General features: G+C 41.8%; 2 protein-coding genes across 2 annotated transcripts in view; one reads left to right on the top strand and one right to left on the bottom strand.

Moving 5' to 3' along the window:
* Positions 1-1,992: 1,992 nt before the first annotated feature.
* Positions 1,993-4,070, top strand: LOC115796488 (G-protein coupled receptor 35). The gene is made up of 2 exons (XM_030752915.1): positions 1,993-2,054; positions 2,978-4,070. Exon 2 carries the CDS (start codon positions 2,986-2,988, stop codon positions 3,898-3,900), a length of 915 nt encoding a protein of 304 aa, XP_030608775.1. The 5' UTR covers positions 1,993-2,054; positions 2,978-2,985; the 3' UTR covers positions 3,901-4,070.
* A 1,429-nt stretch (positions 4,071-5,499) lies between these two features.
* Positions 5,500-12,926, bottom strand: part of LOC115796393 (semaphorin-6B-like) — a 31,715-nt gene continuing 24,288 nt past the window's right edge. Inside the window, exons 16-17 of the mRNA XM_030752793.1 lie at positions 11,495-11,556; positions 5,500-10,150 (exon numbers count right to left, since the gene is read on the bottom strand). Coding sequence (XP_030608653.1) covers positions 9,168-10,150; positions 11,495-11,556 — 1,045 coding nt within the window. The 3' untranslated portion in view covers positions 5,500-9,167. The remainder of the gene's footprint in view (positions 10,151-11,494; positions 11,557-12,926) is intronic.

The raw sequence follows: 12,926 nt of genomic DNA, 5'->3' as shown, positions 1-12,926 counted from the left end.
GTCTCTAGAATACTTTGGTACACAGAGGAGTTCACAGTCAATTCAGTGACTGCAAGGTGGCTAATTTATGTGACTGCAAACAAGCCCAAATCATCATCCCTCCGCCACCGTGCTTGACAGCTGCTATGAGGAGTTTGTGCTGATGTGTTGTGTTTGGTTTTCTCCAAACATGACATTGTGCATTATGGCCAAACAGCTCCACTTAGTTCTTGTCTGTCAAAAGGACACTGTTTCAGAAGTTTTGTTGTTTGTTCAAAGGCAACTTTGGAAAATCTACGCCGTGCTTCCATGTTCTTTTTGCAGAGAAGAGGCTTTTTTCTGGCAACCCTTCCAAATAAGCAATACTTGTTCAATCTTTTTCTAATTGTACTGTCATGAACTTTAATATTTAACATGCTCACTGAGGTCTGTAGAGTCTGAGATGTAGCTCTGGTAGTGTTTTTTTTTTTTTTTTTGGTTTTGGCAGTTTCTCTGAGCATTGCACTGTCTGATGTTGGGATGAATTTGCTAGGGCATCTGCTCCTGGGAAAACTGGCAAATGTCTTGAATGTTTTCAGCTTGTGAATAATCTTTCACACTGCAGCTAGGAGAGTGGAGTTGAGGGTAGAGACTTTAAATGTAGGGACTATGACTGGTAAAGGGAGAGAGCTGGCTGATATGATAGAGAGAAGGAAGGTAGATATATTGTGTCTGCAAAAGACCTTAGGGAAACTCTGAACCAGGAAACACACTACGTGAATGAGACTATGTGACAAAAAATATGCACTGACGACAGACACACACACACACACACACACACACACACACACACACACACACACACACACACACACACACACACACACACACACACACACACACACGGTAATCAGCGAGATAGGACACACCAGGGAGCACAGAAGAACAAGATAAGGGAAGTAAAATTGAATACAACGATACAAAGGACTGCCAAAGTAAAACAGGAAGTAGACGTGGAAACAGAAATGCTGACTTGACACAACACAGGGATGCAGGCACACTTACGGACTACAACATCTATGCTAGAGAAACAAGGTAACATAACCGGTAACTAAACACAAGAGGAGGACTTAATCTATAGCACAAGGAACAGAGACTGGGACTAAATCCACTTAACAGGAGAATAAACCAGAAACAATAAAATACCAAACAGAGCCAGGAACACAGGAAGCCTGAGAACTGAAACAAAGAACTAAACAGAGAGTGAACAACAGGCAAGAACAGACCTCAGAAAACTAAACCAAGAATCCTGAGGATATAAACAATTAAACCAACCAGGAATTACCAGTAAAAGACAAAAATTAAAAACTGCAGTAAACTAGGAATCAAACTGTAACATTAAACAATAGAAAAATTAAAGTCCTAAAACTGAAACTGCTGGGTCATAAACCCAGGACCATAACAATAAGATCCAAGCAAAATGTATATTAACTAGAAACACACTGAAGAGGGTGACACAGGCTGACAGGTTGTGTTTGTTGAGAGCGCTATAGTGACGTGATAAATACCATACCTATTTTTAACATGACTGTATCTGCTGCTGTGTCTGCTATATTTTGAAATTTCCTTTAATAGTTTGTCTTTATCTTGAGCTTGTGCTTTTTATCTCCACCCATCCTGTCTTGGTTCTTTTTATACTACCTGTTACAGTTATTTCTTGGAGTGCACACTTTTGATTACAAATTGTAATAACTTTATAAACATTCTCTATAATTCAGTGTAAGTACTGAAAAGCCACAGTGTGTATGCACATCTGTCTGCACAAGTTTTTATTATATGCATATTTCTAAATATATTGCCTGAAAACAGAAGAGATGAAGGTTATTGAGAGACCATCGTGTTGATTAACATCTAGCCCCTGCTCCCTAATGTTTCTAATGAAATTTTAAGCCACAGAGATGAACATGTTCTGATAAAAGAGGAAGTGATAGAAGCAAAGAATAGCATTACATCTTAGCCTGGTACGGAGACATGCTGGTGTAGCTGCCTTGAAAATCATTTAAGCAAGCTTCTTTAACAGGAGTGCGGGTCAGCTGGTGAGTTTTGGCTTCTTTCAGTTTACCTCAACCAGGAACACAAAGTTCATATGATTTCTGCCTTCTTCCTTCTTCTGCCTTCGACAAATTTCAGAGCTGTCAGGAAGTCAGATTTGCTACTTTGTTACTCTTTCTGTTTTTCACTGTTGCTCTTAGCTGATATGTTACTGGCTGATGTCACCTAGCCGCAAACATAATTTCTGTCCTGGAGATGAAAAAAAAGGCAGATGCTTGTGTTGCATGTTTGGAGAGGATTAGATGAAAAGGTGGAATTTTTTTTCCCCCCCTACTGAACACAATAAGGCAGTCCTCCAGTTATTTGCATATAATAGTTTATTAGTCTTTGTTATGTATTGTATGCTTGAGTGTTTATACATTTGTTTCATTGTTTATATAGGGGAAGGTTTTGAATAATCTTTAAATTTGATTTTATTTATTTACCACCATTTGACAAAAGTCACTTCAAGGAGATTTATATTGTAAGGTATTTATATTTAGTCTTACGAAGCAGTCATTTTCAAATAATAATGCTGCTTGTAAACAGTTGCCTTAATTTTGTTAAGCACATATGCAGCGCACGAGTGTAGCCACAGCCCAACTCTGAGCAAAATCAAGTGAGAATCCCTTCACTGTGTTTCCTCTATTTACTAAACTCTGGTTAGACATGTAAGATGCAGAGAAATTTTGTATTAAAAAGATTGTAACTTTGAATTGATCTATAGATTTGGCTTAGCACAGTTACTGCAAAGCAGCATCATATGCTTTAATGTACAAATGTATGTATTACTATGAAAATATTCTTTTAAGAGTTGGAAATATATACAGTACACGAGCATTAATAAGTAAGATCTGTATTATTACCACTAATGTGTTCACTTATCTAGACAAGTATTAACACATAATTCTTTTTGATTCTGATACAGGGCCAAAGATGAAGTACAGTATGTCCATCAATGACACCATCAATGACACCATTTGCAATATTACCTCCACCAATTGTAACATTTGCAAACTGGATATCCCTCAACTTCTGAGTTATAGTCCTTTGTTTCTTCTGGGTTTCCTCATAAACGGTGCTGCTCTGCGTGCCTTCATTGCCACACGGCACTCGTGGACAGACACCCACATCTACATGCTGAACCTGAATATTGCTGATTTTTCCCTCATCCTCTTCCTTATCTTCCGGATTTATGATGCCTTCTTCTGCCTGGCTAAAACTTACTTGTGTACTTTTCTCATTAACATACATTTTCTCAACATGTATGCCAGCATCTTCACCACATCGGCCATCAGTGTGCAGCGCTACTTGACAATAAGATTTCCACTGCATGCCAGATCATGGAGGAGGAAGAAACAGGTAGCTTTCGCAGTGTGTTTGGCCATTTGGATATTTGTGATAATGGCATGTGTTATACTCAGGAAGAACAACTACCCTGAAAACCTCTGGACATGTTTTGAAAGATGTAAAAATATTCCATTTCATACATGGGCTGTTATGTCATTGGTATTTATAGGTTTTCTCAGCCCGCTGTTGATTGTTGTGTTCTGCTCCAGTCAGATCATCCTAATATTTTTAAAGGAGGCTGTCAAGTCAGAAGAAATGAAAAACATTGTCGGCATAGTCACAGCCAATATGATTGTATTTATAGTCTGTTACACACCAATCCACATCGCCTTTGTTGCTGACCTCTTCGACGAACTACCCCCAAACTGGATGTGCGAAAAATTACCCATTCACAGATATTTACTCGTGTCTGAATGGATTGCCTCCTCAAACTGCTGTTTCGATTCCATCAGCTATTATTTTTTATTGAAAGACTTTTATTTAAAAGCCAGTGACTCTTAAAACCGTATTTAAGTGCTGTATTTAGAAACTAAATAATATTGTTAAAGAAGATTGTAGTGCAAGTTATGTTTGAGGTTGAAAGTGGAAAAAAAAATCTGATGCCTTGAGACTTTTTTTTTGAGCATTTGGTACATGTGGAAGTTTTGGTTTTTCAAAGAAGGGTGAATTAAGAACACATACGGGCAAAATACAGGGCAAATGTTCACGGTGAGTCCGAACTGCTGTTCAACTCAGGTAGAATGAAGTGTGTTTTGTCAGTGATGAATATCAGAAAGCATGAAAGATGTATTCTAATTTAAACATTCATATTGCATTTTGATGGATTTTTCTTTTACATTTTTATGTATTTGTGTATGCTTTAATGACTTTTCATTGTAACCTGTCATGTTTCACTCATTATTCAATGTGAAGTCCTTCGCTTACTTTAGCTAACTCAGTATAGGCCTCCCTGATTTGCATAGTAAGGAAGACTATCTGACTGTGTGCACGGTTGCCAATAATTATTTACATTCTGCTATAGCGCTAGCTGATCACTGTAAAAAATACTGCAGCTCAACTTAAATACAAACTTGCAGAACTTGAAGAATTCTAATGTAAACCTAACATTTGGGCATTACTACACAAACTGGGTGTAAGCACAGTTCTCAGTGATGGTACGAAGGGGCCTCCTAGTAAATTCTGTCTCCTCTGAATGACATTTGTTGAAGATATCAAATCTCCGATTCATTGTTGTGTTGCACAAGAGGTGCACTGTGAGAACTGCAGGAATCAGGTTGATACATTTTGGTGGCTAAAAGTTGGAATATTGCTGCTACTTTTTGACTAATTATATATAGGCTAGCTGACTGACTGATTGCAGTGATCATTAAAGGAAATTTATGACTGTTTTTCTTTTGTTTGTATTATAATACGTTTTTTTTTCCACCGATGTTTAATTCCCAGTTGATTAATTCTTCAGCTTATTTATAAATCCAGGTATTTTGCTGTGTTACATCTGCTCTACAGTTGTTTTAAGATATAAATATGTGTTATTTTTTGTAATGGGTATCTGTTAACCTCATTGCTGTCTGTGTGATATTCAAAGCAAAACAGGAAAACATAACAAGGGCTATTTCCAGCTTTGCGCCACACCTCTCAGCAAAACAGCAGTCTGTATCAGGCTTGCAGCAGCAGAGACAGACGTTGTCCACTTACTAGAAGGGGACCCATGGGAACTCGTGTTCTTCACCCCTTCCTGAGTGAGACTCAGAAGCAGATGAATGCAGGCCAGTGTCCAGCTCCCTCTCGTGGCAAGAAGAGCACATGCCTGAAAAATTTTCCACTTCCTCTGCTCTGAATCTGCCTGCTCTGAAGCTGAGGTCTGCCAATCTCATGACAAATACGTCTCATTTAAAGAAAATAAAGTGCGATAATGATATACACATCACTGCAGACGGCTGGGAGGCAATCATGCTCCATTAGTGGCTGTGCATTTGTGTGTGCACTGTATGCGTGGGCACGTGCATAATGACATGCATTTATTTTAATGAGTGCATTCAAAACCACACGCGACAACATTAGCAGTCAATTATATAATGCCATTTAATAGCAGTACTCCAAAGATTGATGATTATTATATCAGCAGTAGCTTAGCAACTGCGAAACGTGGCAGGCATCAGTCAAATGAGACAGCTCATCTCTGGCTGAGGTCAGGCCTGCGGCTCTACTCTACTGACAGGAAGGAAACCGCTGAACTCAGCGTTCAGCCAGAAGTCACGTAAATACTGTACATACGTCTTATTCACAGTATCGTCACCAAAAAAATAGCCTCACACTCCAAACACCGTCCTGGCTTAGAAGTGCACGGATCCCTCCCATTCCCATTCCCATCTACCCCTTTCCCTCATCCCTCCCATCCCTGAAACCACACAGGTACACAATACATTCAGGATGATTATTTACATTATTCACAAATGTTACAGAACAGCTCCTTTTGAAAGCAAAGAAAACAACAAAAAAAAACCCACACACATTTTGTGCTTTTCCTTATTACTGCACATTGTAATGGTGCCAAACAAAAGAAAAGTGGTTACATTCATTCCCTCGGGATGCTGACGAGCGTTTTCAAGATCCTCCAGTATGGCAGTTGGTTGACAATGACAGACAGACAATCACCAGACTACAGAACAAGACGCAGTGTCCATAATCAGGACACGAAGTGAGCTACACAGTGTTCCCTCAATGCATTTCAGTCTATTTGAGGATTTGCTTATGAACTACTTATAGAACATTATTATTATTATTACATATCAGCTATTCAGGTCACGTCATGGCATCGGTGAAAACATTAACAGTGTGATCATAAAGGGCATGACAAAGTATCTATATTTATGCTTACATATTTACAGGAGATGACATGATCTATTAAAGGAGCAGTTCAGCCTAAAATCAAAGCTTTTCTCCGGTCTGCGGTGCTGTTTATTCATCTAAACAATTTTGGTGTGAGTTTCTTGGCTTTGGAGATATCAGCTGTAGAGATGTCAGCCTTCTCTTGAATATAATGAAAATTCTGAAACACTACATTTGAAAAACTCAGCTGCAACATTTCAGAAATCATGACTCGGGTATAAAAAAAAAAATCCACAAGCTTTGATGTAGGCATTTTCATGGAGAAACAAACTACACCTGCTACATATGTCACCGTGCACAAGGAAACGGCAGTCTCGCTCTCTCACCGATGAATAAACCTTTCGTTGGTGAGACATTACAGAGAAAATAGTTCCTACATGAAACTGCTTACAGCAAGCTTTGTGTTTTTTTTTTTTTTTTTTTTTTGAGTAACTGCATCATGATATATGGAAAGGGACATAGCTGCTGAGTTTTTCAATTTTGGGGGGGGGGAACACAAGGCAACTGCCATCTCCTTCTATTATATTCAAGAGAAGACAGGCACTGATATAGCAGATATCTCCAAACCAGGCAACTCACACTTAAACAATCCAGACGGATAAAAAGCAATACAGGCCAGAGGAAAAATACATACATTTACTTTGAGGGGTGAACCGTCCCTTTAATTAAAGTAATTTACAAACAGACCCTCAAACAGTGTTGATAACATTCAGCATCAGAAGCGTCACATAAAGGGAGCAGAAAAAAGTTCAATTTCAACAGTACAAGTCAGCATCTTAATGAAAAAAATGAAACATTCATCATGTAAGGTCAAAGGCAGAAATATAATACGCATACTGCAATAAGTGAGTTCTTGAACACCACAGTACATGAGGAAGGTGCACTGCTGACTTAAATTATGCTTTCATGGCACTTTAAAAGAAGTTTCTCTCACTCTTGTTTTTTTTTTTTTTTTTTTGCTTCATTAATCAGGCATCAGTAAATCATTCAACACTTGGGTTTGGCACATCGATGTAAAAAAAAAAAAAGAAAAAAGAAAAATAAGACACCGGCAATACGTAGTGTCTTGGAGATTTCCACCTTGGAGCAGGTCACTGTGAGAATTTTCCATGTTACTCTTACAATGGGACAATAAAATGCATATTTTTTGTTTCCAAGCTAATGCCTGTCTATATTTTTTCTAAGTTACTGTTTGTCTAACATTATGATTTGACCTAAATTAAAGTTTTACTATGTACATATAAACCATATATTGCTGCTCACTATTGGGTCAGCACAAACCAGCATTCATTTGTCGACTAATAAGACTGGGGGTGACATTCAAGTCATCCAGTCAGCTATAACAGATTCTCATTGTTTCCCACAGTAGTTGTTGTTGGTGCACCTCATACCGTTGAGTTTTTCTTTCCCTTTTTCTTCTGTCCTCTTTATCTGGTCTCTGTTTTATTACTGTTACACGTTTAAACCATGTTGTGTTGATCTAAAGGCCGACCATTTCATGGCACTGTGGACACTTTGATGGGCTGAATATATAGTCCCATTTGCCAGCTGAGAACATTTCTGCTCACCCCTATTGGCTCTGAGATGAACCAGAGGTTTCAATCATCACCACTGTAACTGTCACTGTGCTCTGTATTACATCTGCGAGACCTTGACCCACTGTGGGCCTAAGGGGAAATTTTGCCCCATAAAATTGGACTGTGTTCTATAATGCACCTCTAATGAATGTGCGTGTGTGTCTGTGTGTGTAAGCAGAAAAAAAACCCCTAAGGTGACAGCGAAGGACAAGGTGCTCTTACATTGCAGTGTGTGCACCTCAACGCCTTTCTATCATCGGTGATTTTTCTGTCAGTCCAGTGCTGCGGTGCAATCCCGCCCGATGTCCTTGTGGAATTATTGGTGGTTAAAGAGTACACAGAGTGGAAGGAACAAACGAATTGAGCGATGGACAGCTGAAATGCCGTCATTACAGAGAGCATGCAGTTGGCAGGAATAGTGCTGACGTTCCAGTCCTGCACCCTGCACTCCAAAGATGTGAATTATGGTCCCATATCCCCATGAGACAGGTTAGAGGCATTTGGCACACAAGTCATGCTCCTCGTATACACAGAATACTAAATACCCCACCTGTACAAATACATGTATGCAAGTCTTGTATGTGTGCAGCAAAGAGAAGAAAGAGTGAAAAAACTGAAGGATTAATAGGGTCAATTTCTGTGTTGCCAGAATGACCAGTTTTTTCACCCAGAGCTTCAGATACTTTAAAGATGTTCAGAATTTCCAATTTCACTTCAAGCACCCAGTTGGCAATCACACCAACAGGTAATGTTGTGGGGAACAGATGGCTAGTAGTCTTGTTAATGCTATCCGTGAAGGGGAAAGCATCCCGCTATTGCAGTAGTATTCGACTGGCCCTGCAGTCAATCAGCACAGGGAACGCAGCATCCAAGTGCTATGTCCATTTTCATCCTCATCCTCTCTGCTCCCCCGTTCGGCTCCCTTTCCATCTCTTTTGCTCCCCTCCATCCTCTCTCTCTCTCCTCCTTCTTCCTGCTGCCACTGAGATCAGGAGAGAGAGGCAACTCTGCAATGCAGACACAGCAACAACCTCAGTCCATCTGACCAATTAATGTGAGCCAGAATATGAGTGGCAAACCCAGTAGCCAGTCATAAGGAGAGGCTCGTCACAGGGTGAAAGAGGGGTCGCCTGAGAGACTGGCAGAGAATATTGGGGTGGGGTGGGGTGTAAATGACAATGAAATAAAGATGTGGGGGAAAAGAGAAGGGAGAGAGTGACAAACAGAATAAAGAGAAAGAGGATATTTATGTAAACAAAACAAAGACGTCTGGACATTCTGCCCGTTTCATTTCCTCCACAGTCACTGGCCAGCCTGAGTCCTGTCACTGCAGTTCTTCTTACTCATCAGCTGGCTGAGATCCACCAGCTCACCCAGCTCCCCTCGCTCCAGGGCCCCTCTCAGCAGAGCCCTGCTCAGCCCGGGGGTATGTTGCTGGGATACATAGGCTTGGCTGCTGGGAGCAGGCATGGAGGGGGGAGGCAGGGGGACAGGTACCATCCCGTGGCTGCTGAGGATGTATCCTTCCTGGGCTGGCCAACGCAAAGGCAGTGGCTCGCTGTACTCCATGGGGGCGCTGGGTGCTGAGACCACTCTCCGACGCTCAGGTGAGTCTTGTGGGGTCATGGGGTAAACATATTCTACTGCAGACTTTCTGAGAGGGGCTTTAGGCGTACCCTTCCCTTTTTCTTGCTTGCTCAGACAGACATAGTGCTGGCGTGGCGTGTCATTTCCTCGGCTGTCACAGCTGTGTCTTCCACCACCGCCTTGCTGGAAGAGTCTGGTGGTCAGGTAAACAGAGGGTGGCATGCGGCAGGGTGAACCTAGACCTACAGAACCTCCCCCAAGGTAGGTCTGACTTGTGTCCCACCCTCCAGAATTGGAGTCGGACAACCGCAGGCCTCTGCGTTTCTGCTGGGGTGTGTGCTCTGGGGTGGGCAGGAAACCAGGGTCAAGCTCTCCTGACTTCACCCAGCCGTTGGGCATGACAAACAAGGTCTCCCCACCCTGAGAGCAGGGGCGCTCCCCACCTCCCTGCCGTGTCACACTCAACACAGAGCCTCCCATCCCTCCACCGTTGCTCAGCAGGCCTCTTTCACGCCGCTGGATGGAGGCCTGGGAAGTGGTGCCGTGGCGGCGATTTGCAGGCTTGTGGGCCATGATCCAGCACACAGCAAGGCCAGAGAGCGCCGCCCCTATGGTGAATGCGGAGACTGCAGATGCCACAAGCAGGTTGAGTGAGACCAGGCTCTCTGGTTCAATGAGCAAACTCTGCTGCAGTATTCCTGGAGATTAAGAGACACAGTTACAAAGATGACATTTAGTAGAACACTCCAATGACCATCCTGTCTGAATGTGTGACCAGAGGCTGTACTTTAAAATTATTATTATTATTACATATAGTCCTGTTCTGTTACTTTGCACTTTCTCCCTCTGTTATAATAATAAATCAAAAACTACAATAACACTTCTAAGTGGTGATCATCATCTGTAGCATTATAAGATTACTTTCTGTGATAATTATGTTTCAGAGTAACTTCTCTCCAGTTTGGCCTTGAGGCTCCACCAGCTCCAGGTTCAGAGAGGCCTGCACTTGTCATCAACACAGCTAAGACCACAGCGGCTCCTTTCCCCCCCTCCTCTCCTCACACTTTCCATCCTGCTGCCTGGCCAGAGAGTTTCTCCTTTGCAGTACAGCCTTACCTCAGTGTTTCCACCCAGCTCTAATAGCTCCCATCTGCAGACACAGCACCACATGCTTGTCTCTGGCTCAGCCTCTCCTGCGCTTTCACCGCTTGGATTACAGTCTGTCAGATCTGCAGCTGGGCATCACTGACTTCTAGTGTTATCTGTTGCTATATATTAGTATAAGACAAATGAGTATGGCGAGGGCTTGGAGTGTGCTACATATCCCTTTTCTGTTGTTTTTTCCCCTGAAAATTCAGAAACCAGCTAAATGGATTTTATGACTCTGAAACTGGACTACAACAAACGGAACACCTCATAAAGAATCTGCTGGAGAGGAAATGCCTTTTTTTTGGTTTCCACTGACTTTGTGGATTTCAAAGCGAGGTTCAAAGAGGGCCTTGGTGGTGTTGCTGCAGTGACATCTGAGCCTCTCAACAGAAGTGGCATGCGGTGACATTTTGTTCAGCTATTTCATAGTTGATTACCAGCTTCCCGATTCTGCTCTATCAGACCTGTGAGAAAACAAAACCTCACATACTGGATTATGGTGCATTTCCAGTATTGTCTACACACAGTTGCACAACTTTCACATCCTCCCTAATTAAAATGTCTCACACTGGGAGCATTTTGACCCATAGGAAGTGAGACTGAAACCAGAATCCCACTTCTTCTCCCACCTGATTCAGCTCTCACAAAGACACCAAAATATTCAGTTTCTAATATCCAGTCTGAGCTGGGGAGGAAATTGTGTTACACCCTGGATAATTAAAATGTAGTGAACCGCAGAAATTACCTACAATTTTCGTTCACTTGGTAGTATCAGAACACTATGTTCAGTGACAAGTAGATGGGTGTAATGAAGGATTGAGCCACTAGGCGGAGCCTACCCTCACTTCACTGTATACAGCCAGAAGCATCCATGTCATAGTGCTGCAACCTACCATCACAGTCTCCAAGGTGGGAGGTGGTGTTTCCATAGTCCACATCTTGTTGAAAAGGGAGCCTAGGAGCCATAGAGACCACAGATCAAATAATCAGAGACATTTTTTTTTCTTTTTATATAAATGGCACGTAGCAGAAAACATGTTTCCTTAACTGTCTATATATCTATTCTGTGATTGCTCATGGAAGAGTGTAATGAACAAATGAATGAATTTTGATGCATGACTTCACAAATAAATAATTTACAACTACTCAATGAAAAGCTGGTCTTTTTCATACTCTTTTTTGTGCAGGTGGTTGTATATGAATGATGATGTTTGTTAGAAGAAATCAATACAATTGATATGGCACATATGGGCATATCATTCAGTGTACTGACAGTTTTGAACCCATTATGGATTTCTTCTTTTTGCTTTCCACCCCTCAGAAGATCAAAGGGCTTGGAGCAGGAGTTGTGATTTACAAGCTGATGGAAATAAGAGCAAAAGAAAAAAAAAAAAAAACAGCATAAAGTGTCCTGGTAGCAGTGTTGGACCTCCGTATGCTGTCAGAGCAGCTTTGATGTCTCTTGATATTGATTCTTTTGGAAAAGACATTCTTCCAAAAGGTGTTCCCTAATTTAGTGTTTTGATGATAATGATGGAGACTGCTCCCCCATAGGTCTTCAGTTAGGTTAAGCATATGGTAAATGGACTAGCTCTTATATAGCGCTTTTCTACTCAATCAGCGCACTCAAAGCGCTTACACAACACGTTTTTACATTTACCCATGCACTCACATTCATACAAGCACTTCCATATTTCTACTAAGCTAAGTGCTTTTTAATTACCTAACATTCACACACACTCATACTCCGACAGGACGGTCGGAGAGCAACTTGGGGTTAAGTATCTTGCCCAAGGATACATTGGCATGTAGCCTGGAGTAGCCAGGAATTGAACCGCTGACCTTCCGATCAGTAGGTGACCTGCTCTACCTACTGAGCTACAGCCACCCCATATGATTTGGATACACATTAAACCATTCAGTTAACCTATAGATTGGCACATTGCCATGCTGGAAGAGGTCACTGCCATCAAGAGAGAAATGTTTGCATTGATTTGCTGTGGCCCTTCCCTCTAACAGGAGATGTAGACCCAAAGGGCCAATGGACCCGTTGCCTAAGGGTTTCAAAGACTTCATCAGTCTGTACTGTAGGTTCAGTTTCTAGCACTGCTGCCTCACAGCAGGAAGGTCTTGGGTTCAAATCCAGGCTGTGGGCCTGTCTGTGTGGGGTTTGCATGCTCTCCCTGTGCCTGTGTGGGCTCTCTGCAGGTACTCTGACTTCCTCCCACAGTCCAACATGCATGCATGGAGTTTGGTTAATAAAACTGGCCATAGGTGTGAATGTGTGTGCAAATGGTTGTCTGCCTCTATGTGTTAGCCCTGCGA

The sequence above is a fragment of the Archocentrus centrarchus genome, chromosome 17, assembly GCF_007364275.1.
Source record: "Archocentrus centrarchus isolate MPI-CPG fArcCen1 chromosome 17, fArcCen1, whole genome shotgun sequence".
In the NCBI taxonomy this organism is placed as follows: Eukaryota; Metazoa; Chordata; class Actinopteri; order Cichliformes; family Cichlidae; genus Archocentrus; species Archocentrus centrarchus.
This window is presented reverse-complemented; position numbering and strand designations above follow the sequence as displayed.

Excerpts from the sequence above, each read along its gene's own strand:
- LOC115796488 (XM_030752915.1), top strand. The coding sequence starts at position 2,986 with ATGAAGTACAGTATGTCCATCAATGACACCATCAATGACACCATTTGC.